Source organism: Phaethon aethereus, assembly GCF_964289735.1.
Source record: "Phaethon aethereus genome assembly, chromosome: 5".
Lineage (NCBI taxonomy): Eukaryota > Metazoa > Chordata > Aves > Phaethontiformes > Phaethontidae > Phaethon > Phaethon aethereus.
In genome coordinates this window covers 38,867,994-38,883,470 of record NC_138579.1, presented here as the reverse complement: position 1 = coordinate 38,883,470, position 15,477 = coordinate 38,867,994, and the positions used below count along the sequence as shown (strand labels likewise).

The following is a 15,477-nucleotide window of genomic DNA, read 5'->3' as shown; positions in this document are numbered from 1 at the left end:
TTATCGGGTTCTTGCCTGAGATCCCACTGCGGTTTTTCTCAGTCTTGCGAGGCGCTGTGTTTCTCTCCAGCCGTCGGAGGCACGGCCAGGGAAACCGTCCCTGTTTGTGTGTCTGCGACGGACGTAGCAGCCACTTTCACTACACGTGAGGCGGGGTGGGGGGGTGTTCCTTCTTTCTCCAACACGTTCTGGGTAATGTTTTCCGCATTTGGTCTCAACCCACAGTCCTTTTCTCAGAAAACTTAACAAAGTCACCCCAGCTATATTTCCGTGGGTGGGTCTGTGTATTTATACACGCATATGTGTGTTAAAAATACCCTGCTTAATTCAGGTGCTATTAGACTATTCCATTACCTGACTACTAGCTTAGTTAAGCCAAGCAGCAGATTAAAATGGGTCTTCACCTTCTACACATATGGCGCCTGGAAGGAGTTTGCCACTTTCGCCCAGCTCTGGCAGGCAGGTCCGGGTGCTTTGGGGGGAACCAACCCAGAGAGCCCCCTCCGGAGGCACGATGGGACGGCTGCTGCTGCCAGCCTGGTCCCCCGGGAGGAGAGGGGGCTCTGGCCTGGGCTTCCCCCGCCCCGCTGCAGGGCCGAGCCCCTCCAAGCCCCCGGAGAGGACGTTGACTATCGATTACGGCCCCGGCAGACAAATTTACATATAAAAGCCGAACGTGAGAGATAACTAAGAGATAAGCCTGCCCATCCTCCAGGTGCTGGGGAGAGCCTGACTGCCTTCTTTATACAAACACAGGTTTAAATACTATTCACCTCGGGGGTGTGGATGAGTTTATCTTGGTTGGGAATCCATGGCAATGACTTTTAACCCTTAGCGTTGTAATAGGTTCTCCAATGCATCTATATAAACATGATGCATAATTATAGTGTAATGATCCCTAGGGTTCATTAAATACCGTAACAAGGACTTTCGGAAAGCAGCCAGATAGCCTGCTCCTCCAAGGTATATTAAGAAAGACCAAACTGTTACAACGAAATATTTTAAAGCTGGTTTTATTTATTTTATTTTATTTTTTTTAACTACCCTTGAATTATTTAGCATGCTCTCTAAGGAATTATTATTTCATGTCCCTTAGCATTTGAGATCTGAAGACTCCTATGAAATAGCCTCTGCAGGTAGCAGCCAGTTAACCCTTTTGTGTTTCCATTGGGGACCTGCGGCTCTGGAGTGCTTCCTCCCTTCCCAGCCACCAGAATGTTGCGGGCAGTAGCGGATTTCAGATCTGCACTGAAAAACAATTATGTACAAACGCGTATGGCAAAGTCCCGCAAAATTCAAGAGGATGAAATTGATAGCAGGCCACACAAATTTGAGTAAAGTCCATAGAGATTAACTCTGGAAAGCAATACACCTGAATAAAAAAAAAAACTTGCAAGTTTTATGAAGCTACAAAATGCTATATATGGTTTACGGTGTGTTAGCAAAGTTAGGGGTGAAGCAGTATACAGTAAAAAAAAAAAATCACTTCTGGTGCTCAAGAAAGAAAAGATTCTGCAGTTCATTACATGGCTTGTCTGTGCCGGTGCTGCAGGGCTAGAAGAAATAAAAAGTAATAAAATCCGACTTTGTCTCTAATACCAGCAGATCCAAAGCTAAATATGCAAAGGCGCAGTTCTGTTTTGTAAGATGTTTTGTACCGTTTATTCCACAGCTTTTTCCTCAGAGAAAAAAATGCACTTTTGGAGTGAAGCACAGGATTTTACAGTTCCCTTTTCAGTGGCATTTTATTTCATAAATGTTTTCAGCGACTACAGTATAGCTGGGGAGTCTCGTGTATCGCTAACAGCGGAGGTGGAAAAGAGCTAATTAGCCATCTAACCCTTCCCCAGGCCAGTAGCACGCTGCACCCCGCGTTGTGTCTCCTGGTGCTCGACATGGGACGCGGCACATCCCTGGGGAGCGGTGGGGACCACGAACCCGCCTGCCTGCCCCGTCCTCCTGCAAGTCACCCGCTGCCGCCGCCATGCATGCTGGCGGGGGAAAACCGTGCAGGTGCCTCCAGCCCCACAGGGCTCGGCAGGCATCGGTGTGGGACGGGGATCCCGAACGGTGGGCTGGCGTTTCTTGCGTTTGACCGGGAAATAAAGCTCCTGCGCTCTAGATTCACCTCCCTTTGGGAGGTTTTGCTGGTTTCTGGGGAGGTGCTCTCTGCAGGAGGGCATACAGGATTTGCTGAGCGACATGGGGGACAGCCCAGCGCTGGAGGCCGACTCAGCAGCCATGCCACAGCGGGGCATCCCCGGCGGCCAGGCTTCCCCTTTGCCGCCTGTCCGGTAGCGGCGCGGGGCAGGAGCGGGTACCCCATCCCCACTGCCTTACTGGAGCGCGTGCGTGGAGGTGCCCATTTGGTTTGGATAAACCATCAAGCTGCAAAGATTTTTAAAAACTTTTCCGGTTTGACTAAGCCTTTATGGATTAGCAAAACAGGCTGGAGAATTACCAGACATTGCTGCCCGTCATCTTGTCTGGTGCTTCCTGCTGGGGCCCAGAACACCAGCTGCCCTGCCCCGCTCACGGGAATTTCAGCAGTTTCACTTCCACACCAAGCCCAGGGCAAAACGCCCGTAAGCAGCAAGAAAAAAAAGTAACGGTTTAAAAAAAAAAAAGAAAAAAAAAAAAAGACATGTCACAAGTATTTCATAATTCAGAAAAGATTTACCAGCAGAGGCTACAGCTGACCGAAAATGAACAGGCTCTGACTGGGATTTGGTGTGAAAAGGAACCTGTAGCCTGTTGTTCCTGGGTACGGTCGGTAAAGGTGGACTCCAGGAGGATGCCAGGGTTTGAAGGGGACAGGAGGACTGCTTGTGTTTCATTACAAACCCCCGGAGGGTCCGGCCCCTCTCCCCGAACGGGAGCCCTGTGGCCCTGTCCGACCGCCCTTGCCGAGAGGCCCCATGCTCTCCCACGGCCCTGCCTTGCGCGTTCCTGGGGGTCACGGCTCCGAGCCTGCTGCCGCCGCCGTGCTCCCAGAGTCCTGCCGTGCCCGGGGAGAGCAGCGCGGCACGCCGGCTGGCGCCCGAGGGGTAGAGCCTGGGGCACGCGCGCTCCACTGGGCCGCGCCCCGACCGACCTCTCTGGAGAAACCGGCGCCCGACGCGTGGGTCCCCGCCACGTGAGAGAGCCGGACGCCAGGCAGGGGCAGCCGTGGTTTGACCTCAGTCCCACCCGTGTTTTTCTGCATCAGGCTTGACTGCTGTCAGCCTTTTCCCATCCATACAAACCCCGTACGTACACAAAGTCTTATTAAGAAAGGGTTGGTCTGAATGTTGACACACGTTTTGGGGGAGGGAAACCTTTTAGCCGAACTCCTTCATGCACCTCTAGTGCCTCCTCTGCCCCAAGGAAAGGGCCATTCTCATTCACTTCTTCCACGGCAGTTAATTAGTAAGTCCGAGCCAGCCGAGCTGGTAGTTCCCTTAATCTCTGTTGCTAGGGCATGCCGACATGCTCCGCTGGTACCAGTTCCAGCGTGATGTGGGGGATTGTGGAAAGAAAGGGGAAAGGGCTGATCAAACAGAGTCCGATTAAAAAAAAAAAAAAAGAAAAAAAAAAAGAAAAGAAGCTCTTTTTGATGAGGCTGAGAAGTTCACAATGGGGGAAAGCACAGGGTGAATGATAAGGCCTAAAGGAGCTCATTAAATGGAGGCAAGCTGAGCGGAGTTATCTTATTTCACTCCCTTTCTCCTGCCACCCCGGTGATGGGAGGGCAGGATCACTTCCTTGCAAAACATTTGATAGAAATAAATGTATAATCGTTTTCCTGAGTGGTTTTGTAAATCAACCCTTCAAACATTTGTAAAGCAAGCTGGAGCCTCAGCGATGGGTGCTGCTTGACAGAAGCGTAGGCTGCAGGTGAGAGAGGTCCCACAGCCCATTTAGTGTTTCCTCCTCTCAGCTCATCCAGCCTCCTGAGAAACAGCAAGATAAAAGTTAAGTAGGACACATGGACCTCAGGAACAATAGAGGTCAAATCTGAATGCAAACATGAAATGTTTGCCTTGGAAACCGTGTTGCTTTACTTTATTTGATCTGCACTAGCCTTTACAACACCAGAGCGAGCATATGATTCGAAAAGATGCGTGCGCTGAAAAAAAGTGCTGCCTGGCAAAACCTCACACAGTTCTTTGCTTGGGATCTCTGGCAAGTGCCTTTCCTCTGACTGCAGCCAGTGTTTGCTGCCTTGGGAGAACAAGGATCCCACCGCAGCATGTCCCAGTGAGCGCGGGTATCCTGAAGAGCTAGAGAACGCAAGAGGCCGCAGGCTGATAGGGAAGCTTCTTAGAAGGTCCGTGTTCAGCCAAAGAAACCAGCGTAGGGCTTAATCTTTCACTGGCAACAAGGACAGTGGCAGCGTGCGGTAAATGACAGTGCATTCTTTCCTTTAAGCTGAAAATGAGCCAGCTTGCTTATCAGAGCTGTATTTTGAGAGTCTGCATGACCAATGAATCACAAAACAGAAGCGAGCCCCACACATCCACTTGCTCATGAGAGTGACGAGATGAGCACTGACTTTGATGTGAGGCTTCTCTCCTTGCAGACACAGAAAGGGGTGGCACGACTGCAGTCCCGCACTGGGGACCAGGCAGCCGTGGCAAACGGCACGTTTTCACTGCAAAACTCTGCCAGCCTTAGCTAGAGAATTTCCAAAGATTCTTGCTGGTTTCACTTGATTCTTTCCTCCATGGAGCCCAAAGGAGGCTGTTTTTTCGGAAAGCCACCTTGTAGTTCTTATTAAAAAGCAATCTATTATTGTAAATAATTATGTTAACCTCCCTCGCCTGGAGGTCCTTCTCCCCACGTTAATACCTGCCTCTGGCCAAGAATTCCCCTCTTGCTGTGCAGGTGAGGCACATGGACCGCTCACTCCTACTGCAAGGGATAAAGTTAGCTATTTCCAAAGATAAGGTCAGCCTTTAAATGTGCAAATACGTTTTTATTAATCTCTCCTCCTACTTCTTGTAGTTTTCCCTCCCCTCCCCTCCAGCTATAGCAGCACACGGGACCCTCGCTGCACTGAGAGCGCCGCATCTTCCACATGGCAGCTCAGCCTGAGTACAGCTTTACTGTTTTAATCTCTTTCAGGTATCAGCCCATCCTTCTGCAGGCTGTTGTAAGACAATCCTTTTTTTGCCAAGGGATTCCCCCTGAAGAGGGATCAGGTGTTTGGCATCTAGCACATCCCCCACTCTCATTTCTCCATCCTCCAGCCTTTCTATCGCAGCTTTTGCCAGCAGGACTGTAGCCAAAGGTACGACGAGGAGTGGTGAGGTGGGGGGATGTCACACTTGTCCCTTACTTTGGCTGAGCCATGCTAGCAAACAGGATGGTTTTGCTAATATAATTGGAATCAGTAAATGCATTCCTCACGTAAGCATAGCTTTAGACAGTGGGACGTGCTGGTGGGGAGAAGCTTTCTTTGCTAGGGACCTTTGATTAACATTGGTCGTCATATATTCATGTATGTGGGTGCACAAATGGTAGCATGCTGCCCCTTCATTCACCCCACCCATCTCCACTCATTTGGGTCTCATGCAGAGCAGCCAAATGGAAGTTCTGTGAGGCTCCATTTGCTCTGTGTGATACGGATTTGTAAAAAAGAGATGGAGAGAGAGACCACCATAGTCTTCTGACAGAAGAGATCTCACCCATTACCCTACACTACTGTCTTGTTTAACGTCTTTTTATAGCCATTTTGTACCTGGTGTTAACAGGGGTAACAAGTGCAGGACAGTGGAGAACTTGCCTGTTGTTTGGGGGATTTTATGCTCCCCGCCCTGTCTCTTTGCCAACTTGACAACACACCTCTCTCCCTTCTTGCCAAGCATGGTGGGTTTCTTCATTGTTTTTTGACAAGTAGTCTCCAATGACTCTTTATAAAAACTGGAAATGTCTCAGTCACACTTTCTTGCTTTTTAGATGTGATACATATGTGCCTCTGTGGATCAGTCTTTTTACACATGGGTCACACATGATTTATGCATATTGACATGGGGAAGAAGTAAGTCAAGACAAAATAAGATCCAGTGGGTGAAAGCACAACAAATTCACACCAGAAGGCATGTCAGGAGTGGCTGAGCAGGGGGATAATATTGTGCTATTGGTGCAATATGCAATATTTCTACCATGGAAAATTGTCATGCTAAGGTTGGATAACAACTCTGTTACAGGAGGCTAACACAGCTGTTACGGTTTGCTCCTTCTAGTGTTAACCTCTAACAATCCATAAATATTCTGTAAATTTCCATATACCGCAGCTTATCAGCAGGGTATTTGGTTACTTGCTTTAGGATCTAGATCATTGCTTTAGTTTAACAGCAGTTCGCAGTAGTGAACATGTCCCAGTCTATGGTCTAGGAGGTGCCTGGGGTCTCAGGCTTAACTAAAACCCATGCAAGGCTGCCTTCTCCTCGCTGACAACTGGCTGACGCTGCAAAACGCACAGGAACCCTAAAAACAAAAGCAGCAGAGTGGGAAGGAAGGCGACTCACAGCTAGGCAAGGGGCCAGCTTGCTCTGCTTTTTCCTTTGAGTCTCCACTTGTGGAAGTCCCTGCTTGCATGGCCTTACTATCAACTGATATTTTAGCTGTTCATTTATGGTGAATCATTACTAAGGGCAACCAAAGTGCTATCTGAAATTCGCTTCCTCTTGGGCAACTGAAAGACTTTCTGAACTCCTTCCCCTTTCGGCTGCTTATTCTGCTCTTTTGAAAGAGCACCAGTATAGCTATATGACACTGCTGTATTTACAGCATTGCTGTTACAGCCTCGGCTTCCTCAAGCAGCAAGCTTTTGAGTATCTTTACTGATGAGAAGAATATGTGATGACGGAAGGTAAGCTAGAGTTTCCGTGCAGGCAGGAGTTTAGCATAATGACGTTACTAGTGAATTTTGAATTGTTCGTATGTATGAAAACAAAAACATGTTCCCCACTCCATCAGCCCAGTGTGTTATGCCTTCAAGCTTGGCAGGCCAGCTGAGAGGGAAGCCAGCAAAAAGAAGTACCCAAATGAGAAAAGACATTTTTCTAACAAGCAGGTGAGATGAACTTGAAGAATACTTCTGGTTGCAAACTTTTCTAGCATCTCTAGCGTTTGGGACTATGTAAAACTCAGATCTGGGCTAGAAGATTTTGTGATTTGCACCCATCACTTATGGTAAGGACAGGAGGTTAAACCAAATCTGACCAGCAGAGACTGAATGTTCCCAGGCGGGTAAGAGGTGGAAACAAAGGTCAGGCTTCTGATCTTTCCTACACCAAGATAAACCATTGGTGATTCCATTAAAGCCACTTACTCAGTAATTAAAGGCATGTTATTTTGAACCTTGGGCAAGTGAGAAGTTTTAATGATGCAGAAAGCACCTTGGAGAGAACAGCAATGAGCATCGGCTATCCAAAAACCAGGGAGTTCACAGGAGATGTAACACTAGATCATCACAGAGAAATCATCGGCTCTTCTTTCCGCCTCAGGGGAAAAAGCATGCAGAAGCTGAGCTAGATAGGTGAGGACGAAATCACAAAGTTCAACCAGCAAAATGGGATCTTTAAAGTAACAAGTAGTTTTTCCATCACTACTTTAGCAGCAAAAGGAAGACCCAGGCAACTGAAAATGTGCTCTCCAGAGGGGAAGAAAGGCTATGCACAGTTCATGACCAGACTCCCGGGGTGTTTCATACCTTTTTTGCATTTGTTATCACTTCAGACAAATCTTGCAATCAATGATGTCAATGACGGAGAGAGGGGAAATCACAAAATGAGAATAAAGACTAGAGCAGAAGATCTTCAGACAGTGTTCAAGTCAGTTGGGCCAGATGAATTTCATCCCAGGGTAATTGCTCCAGCCAAGTAATTTAACCCAGCTTCTGGGATGTTACGGAGACCAGAGATTGTACTTGGAAGCCTGGAAAAGTGCAGATGTAGTTCTTGCCTTTAAAAGGGAAAAAAGGAGGAGCCAGGGATTACAGATTGTTCAGTTTAACTTCAATTCCCGGAAAAATACTGGAACAAACAGTGGTAAGCACCTAAAACAAAACAAAGAGATGAATAATGGCCAGCATAGATTTGTCAAAAACAAACTGTGTAAAACGGGTCAAGTTTCATTTCATGACAGAGTAAAAACCTTGTTGATGAGCAAGAAGCAATAGTAGTCCTATATTGTGATGGTGGTGAGGCTTTCGTCACAGCGTCACGTGATAATCCTGAGCAAATTAAGGGAACCTGTGGTAGATGGAGCTGGTCTAGGGTGATGCAATACTGGTTGGAAAACCACATGGAGAGAATAGTTATGAGTTATACTTTAAAAAGGGAAAGGTGAATCAAGAAGAGTTACTTGGGAGTCTATACTGGGTCAGTCTGATTTAAGGGGATTATGAACAGCTTGGACAATGGAATAGAGAATATCATATTCTTGGCTACCACAAAGCTGGAAGGGGACTATGGGTATACTGAAATATAAAGCTACAATTAAAAAGTATTTAGACAAATAGTCTTAAAAATAGGCTTCGTTTCAGTAGCGACAGTTCTCAGTTTCTATACATGGGCATAACCAGGAATAATTAATTCTATATAGGGTAGGGAATTTTTGCCCAAGTAGCAACTCTGCATAAAAAGATCTGAGAGACATTCCCGGTCACAATCCAAATATGAGTTAATTGCTAATGCAAAAAGGGCAAATGCCCTACTAGGGTTTGTGCATAGGCACATGCCCTGCAAATAATCCTTCTGCTCAGTTCTCTGTGAGGCTGCAGTTGGACTGTGATGTCCAGCCGTTGATGCTGTGCTCAAGGCCAGGTCCAGAGGACAGCTGGGGGATAATCAGAGGTCTGGAGAACCGGAGCTATGAGGGAAGAATGAACAAACTGACTTTCTTTAGTCTAGAGAAAACTGAGGGAGATAGGGTTACCGCTGTCAAATATGTGAAAGGTGGCTGGGAAGAAAAGGGGAACAAATTGTTCTCTGTATCCATGATGGATAGGACAAGTAATGAGCTTAAATTACAGAAAAGGAGACTGAGGTTGGATGTTAGAAGAAGGCAAGCAGTAGGGTAATGACACACAGAAGTATCTGCGGAGGGTGTGGAATCGCCAGCCTGCGCTTAGGAAGAGGTGAGACAAGCATTTGCCAAGAGTGACATAAGTATAACCATCCTGCCTTGGGACATGAGTCTGGACTAAGTGATCTTCTGAGATCCCTTCCAGCCATATAAATCTCTGATTCTCTCCTGGCTGCTGGAGGAAGCAAGGCTGATGTTGTGGAGCACTTACAGTGCTCCACATTTGTGGTCTGCAACGCTCTCATTTGTGAGCGAGAGCCACGAGCACTCCCGCAGGAGCTGTATGCACTGCTCTCTGGTTCGGAGGAAATGGGTTGCGGTGCCAGGTAAAGTGACCAAAGACTGAGATATCCTTGGATTATGAGAATAGAGTGTTTTATCTCACATTTAAATGTCTCTGGTCCTTACGTGGTGATGATACATGACACTAACCTTGAAAGCATCAATCAGCATAAAACAGTCTGTTATGCTGAAACTCTGTCACTCTGGCTGTTCCTAGGATCGCACACTGGTGGCAGCCTCCTGTGGAGCCAAGCAGAGCTGGCCGTCCTGCTCCGTGTAATTCAAGACTGCTTGCTTCCATTTTGGTGGGAACCAGAGGCCAGTTCAGCCCACAGCCCTGGCACCGGTGACGCAGGCTGGCACCAGCAGTGCTAAAGCTGCCGCGGTCTCTGTCAGACGCTGGGGAATAGAAATGTGAGCAATTGTTTTTTATCTGGAGTCCCTGCGGGCCATTAGGGACAGAGCTTGCTAAAGATTGTTTTCTGCAAGCGCTTCCAGAAGTTTGTGTTTCTCTAGGAATTCAATGGAAGATAAGTGGAAAAGGGTACAAGCAGGAAGGACAGAAATACTCCTTTTTTTTTCAGTTTCTAAAGACAGCTTTTACAAACATCAGTGTATAAATAAATAGAAAAAAAAAGAAGGTTTATTTTAAAAAGGTGGCTAACCCAATGTCCCTTGAAAAAAATAGCAGAGAGCAAACACTGAAGTCCTTTAACTCCGTGTCATAATTTATAGCAGGTTTCCAATTGTGAAATCCCTCAGCGATGTGGGACAGAAGTTATGGTGAGGAAAATGAAACAAACAGACAACGGGATGGGAAATGCAGAGAAGATGAAATGACACCGTGTTGTAATCCTTATGGGAAATCTCTATACAGCTTTCCAAAATCCTGTGCTGGTGAGCAATTAGGAAGCCAGACGAGCTATATAAACAGAGCCACTAGAGGTCTGTAACCGTTCCCATGCAGTTTCCACAGTGAGCTTCAGCCTCAAGGGCAGCTTTGGGGAGGGGACTATTTCTGCCCACCATCTTCTAAATGATCCCTTTAATATTCTGTCCAGAGCTATTTGCGTAAGAAATGCACACAATGGAGGTTTTCCAGTGCTTGTTCCTGTTCCTATGGCAGTAGATCAAAGGCAATAACAATACAGACTTAATTAATTCAGGAGAAGGAATTCCCACTTGCAGCGGTCTTAACCCAGCAGCGGAGGGAAGGTGTCAATCATAAGGGCAAAGGTGCCGAAACTGGCACGGACTGGCGGGTTGTTGGCTGGGGGGGGTCCCTTCTAAAGAGTTCAGGAGGGGAGTTAAACAGTAAATGTCAACTGAGCTTCAGAAAAAATAGGGTTTTATATATAACCAACAATTTGTAAGTGTGCATGAACCATCCAGCTGCAAGAAACCTGGCCAAAATCTAGGCCTACAGTCTTGTAAAAACAAACCTCTCCGAGGGAATTTTATCTCCCTGTCCAGGTCAAGTTTGGAGAACATTCCTCTCAGCCTTACACCGGGCACCCATTCCCACATCAAAGACCAGCGGTGTCCTCAAAGGCAGCAAAACGTGCCAAAGGGAAAGTTGGGGAGGATCTCATCTTCACCTGCAACCTTCCAACTTTGTGTAAATCACAGGAGCAGAGGGGACAAAATGATTGGGAAGAACCAAGAATTATTTACTTATACACAGAGGAGTGCAGGCAAAAATCCTTGGACAGAGCTAACAAGGAATAAGTGAAGAAAGACCTTTTGGGAGACAGAGCCTGGCCACCAGGGCACCTGGGCTTTCTAGAATGCCTTAAAGTCCGGAAGGAAAGAAAAGAGAGGAAGTTTGTTGATGTTACTTGAGCTAGAAATTACCATAATAGTAATCTGATGGAAATCTAGAATGGGAGATCTTAAAGAGGCCAGCAGAGAATGAAAAAGTGGAAAGAATGACTACTTGCCCATCAAGAATATATCATCCCTGAGTGGGAATAGTATAGGAGAAAGGACCACAGATGAAGCAAAATATTATGGAATTCTGCTGATGTTAAATGAATTAAATTCTTCAGATAATGTCTTCAAAAAGACTTTTTTTCTCAAACAAATGTTCTAAAATAATGTTTCACTCATATCAGTGGCAAAGCTCCTGTTGACTTCTCCTTAAACAACTGCAGAATATTAAAGGTGAAGTCAGTGTAAGAATCTGTTATCCTTTTGCCCTGTATGCCCTTAGTTTCCTTTCATATGCAGCTCACCTAACTTGGCCTGCATTTCTTTCTCAACATAGGGGAAGTGACCCACATGATCCTTCGTGTGATTTCTGCAAGTGTGCTCCCAACAGACAGCAATGAGACAGCAGAGCTCTGCTGAAGCTGATTTTAGAGAAAACCTGTTGAACCCCATGGCCAGTACGTAGTTTGGTGTAAGGCACCAACTACTTCCAGCGTTGAATCTGCCTACCTGAAATTGCAATGAAGATATTTTTGCCTTGGGCAAAACAGGGACATGGGTCTGATACCCAGCTAGGGCAAGCTGATGATTTCTCTACCGCCCTGTAAACCAAGCATTAATTAGAAAAATCAGATAAAAAAGGACTCACTAGGATCTGATGGCCTTGTCTGTTGCAGGCATCTTAATCATATTTGCAGAGATCCACTGCACAAATTGGTTTAGAAATTGTTTCCTACCTGCAGCCTGTCTCATCTTTGAACTCCCACTGACACCATCCCAATGGCACAAAACTTTAAGGCTCTGACATACGAGAAGGGATCTTCACATTACAACATCTTACAGCCCATCTTGTGGGTTTTAGCTGGAATCATGCATGCGCTTCCCAGCACCACACGTGGTGAATGTTCTTACCTACACAGAGACCTCTGTGTGTCCATTCATTCAGGCAGAGCATCTGTGCCCACATTGGGGCTCATGCCAACCCACGTGCGTGTGCATGTGGTTTCCCATCATATATGTTTTCACTGAAAGAGGACGGTGAGGAAGAAAGGGCCTTTTCATTCCTAGGAAGGCCCTGAACCATCATGTTGTATATAGATCTGGAAAAAGGAAGTGCTGCCATTTGGAGGAGAGTTTTAGGGGCTCTGAAGAGGATGGCCCCTTCATGCTGGCATAATTTAATTTCTCTGTTTACTGGATATTGCCCCATTAAACCACTTGCAGCATGGCCAAGGACAGGCTATATAAGGCCTAATTGCACTCCCTTATGAAACTTGGTAAAAAAACCTAGACACCTTCAGACTTGTTTTTTTGGGTTTATCACGTATCATATGTCGTTATGTTTCCTCAGGAATTACATTTTTCATGGTCTTTTGCAAGAGTTCAGTCCCTTTGCTAAGGCATTACAAGAGCTTTCTCATACCGTACTGGGTCAGACCTCAGAACTGGCCGGTCAGGTACTCCATAAAGCACCCCCTTGGGCTGCAGGGCTTCCAGAAGACTTGCCAAAGGCCTGGCTCCTCCTAGAGCCAAGCCTGTGACACAGAGCCAGCATGTGTGAGAGGACAGCACAAAAACCGTGATCAGGTAGGACCCATATGCTCTAACAGAGGGAATGGGCTAAGTCTCAGCCCCAAGGCATGTCCAGAAGGAGGTGGGGTGATGCCTGCTGATGACGTTGCTTTTGAGATAAGAGATCTTAAAATTTGTTATTAAAAAGCATTATTTTTGGTATCTTACAGCAGGTTCTTTTGGCGCAGATGCCCCTCATCATTGCGCTTCAGACGCTATCAGAGGTTGCCGGTACAGTTCTAGGGAGAGTCTTTGGGCTATTTGCTTCATAGCTGGAGCTCAGAGCCAAAATACTTACTGTAACCTGAGCTTTAAAGGTTTTTCATGTTATTAAGAAAGCAAGCCGCAGCCTGCCCTCTTCCCCTCTCCTTTCTTGAGGGTGGCTAAAGTACCGAAAATCTGACACAAGCACACTGCCTTTTAGCTGGCTTCACAAAAATGCACCTACGATAGCGTAATTTTTATGCTAGTAACACACGTGAAAAGAATGTGCGAAGCCTAGGAAAGTACGCAAAGACTCACGCTGGTTGTGTGTGTAATGATGCTGAGACAGGAGGCTGGCACACCACACCGCAGCGCGCGAGCTTCTGGCTGTCGGAGCCGGCCTGCAAGAAGGCGGCTGAAGAGCGTTTGCCTCCTGTGTGCCATTTGCCTTGTCAGGAATGTGCTAAAAACAAAGCGCTGTGTACTCGTAGTGACGGCTGGAGCTGGCCCACTCCTCACGTGAGTGAGATTAAGGCGTTCTGCTTTTTGTGGTCCCCGATAAGGTGGAAGTCTCTGTTACAGACGGCTTGGATTTTTTCACGGGGGCAGCATTGGGAAGGGCAGGCTGATACCTACGCTGTGAACTTCCTTAAAATATCATGAATTCTTTTGTTTTACCTTAAACTTGAGTTTTCTGGGGAGGATAAGGGTCCTGATTGATAGAATTTTATTTTTAGTGCATAACTGCAGTGTTCCAAGAAGTATTTTTACCTGTAAGATAGTGATTGACACTCGCAGGCAGATCTTAAACTTAGAATATTTTTTCTTGAAATCGGTGCTTTTCCTCCACCCTGACCACCCTCCTTTGCAGAAAGTGTGGGGTGGGACGTTCCTGAGGGCTGCTCTAAAATAATCATCCAGCAATGGCTGACTTCTTACCTCAGCTGCATTAATGAACCCCTGTAAACAACCAGTGCTTACACGAGCAATACTGAGCCATGCGTCTGTGCTCCAGACGCTGGGTGGGTTGGGAAGCAGGCAAGTCTCCAAAGCTGGGATAGCACTCCTCTTACCACTTTCCCATGCCAGCTGTCTCAAGGAGGTCTTACAAGAGGTGGTAGTCAGGTGCTCGAGGAGAACTTCCGCTCCCTCCTTCCCCTCGCCAGGCTCCAGACATCTCTCCCAGTGAGGAAAACTCTATTAGAGTATTAGGTCATCTCGGTGCTTCCGTAAACTCCCCTTTTCTTGACCGATCCTCCTGTAGCTTGCGAGGCTGATTCCCAGGTCCTGGTGCACCGGGGTTGTGGCTAAGTGTACAAAATAAAGGCGGAGAAACGAGTGGCTACCTTGCAAAAGTGTATTCTGTTGACTGGACATCTTGTTTCGCAAGGCTGATGAGACAATCTGAATCATACTGTTCCTCCTACACAGAAATCCCCTTCTGCTATAATTATGCCTTGCATACCTAATAGCTTAGTAATCGGCATAAAGCAACTTCTCTGCAAAGCTGGGGAAAACCATGTATCCCAAGTGGTAGCGAGTGGCCAAATGCCACCCTCTTCAGCTTTGGCCCCATGCTGACGTGTCGGACATTGTCATTATGAGAAGGGTGCGTGGAAAATGATCGGATGCAGTAAGTGCAGCTACCTCTCCCTTAGACAGCCAAGAATAACTGGAATGTCCTGTTAATATTTTGGATACTCCACACCAACCTTGCTGGGAGGGTGGCAGCAGCGTAACCAAAGCAGAAGAGGTTGTAGGATCATTCAGACCCACCTGCTGCTCCTTATGGGCTTGTTCGATCAGAGGAGCTGGAGACAGAACCACCGCTACCTCCACCATGGCTCAGGCCTGACGTTCGCGTCTCTCTCAGCGGGTGAGTGAAAGCTTTCTGAAGCAGCTGGCAGGCTCAGTGTCCTCACGCCCCCGCAGTGGCTTCAAGGCATACAAAAAGAGCACCATTTTGCTTACCGCCTGACGGAGCCTCTCTGCTGTCCACATGCCACAGTCGCAAGTGAAACCCAGCCACGGGTCACCGCTTTGGACAAGTGGGTGGTAGGGAGCAGGACAGCTGGAGATGAGGAGAAGTCAGTGGTGTCTGACGGGTAGGTGGCCAGGAGTTGCCAGCCACTTTATCCAGTGACTCATATGCATGCGCCGCAGTACGCAGCCGAGGTTTCGGGTGCTGATCAGCAGGGCCATACGGGATAAATATCGCCACCCCGGCCTGCTCCCCGCGAGCTCCTGGCCTGGCCAGGCAGCCGCTGGCCCTGCTGCCAGCCCGTCCTCGTCCCGCCACGGGAGCACCCGTCTGGCACCCACCTCCCCGGTGCCCGCCGCGCCCAGCAGTGGCCGCCAGCCAGCCAGCCGCATGGTTTATTTTGGAGGCCTGTGCTAATCCCCTCCGCCCTCGCG

The 15,477-nt window shown here is 47.5% G+C and overlaps 1 protein-coding gene across 1 annotated transcript in view; it reads right to left on the bottom strand.

Annotated features, from left to right (window-relative positions):
• Nucleotides 1–446: 446 nt before the first annotated feature.
• RAD51B (RAD51 paralog B) overlaps nucleotides 447–15,477 on the bottom strand; it is a gene marked incomplete at its 5' end in the record, with an annotated part of 429,021 nt that continues 413,990 nt past the window's right edge. The window contains 2 exon segments of the mRNA XM_082000471.1: nucleotides 447–2,523; nucleotides 2,525–2,589. Coding sequence (XP_081856597.1) covers nucleotides 2,458–2,523; nucleotides 2,525–2,589 — 131 coding nt within the window. The 3' untranslated portion in view covers nucleotides 447–2,457.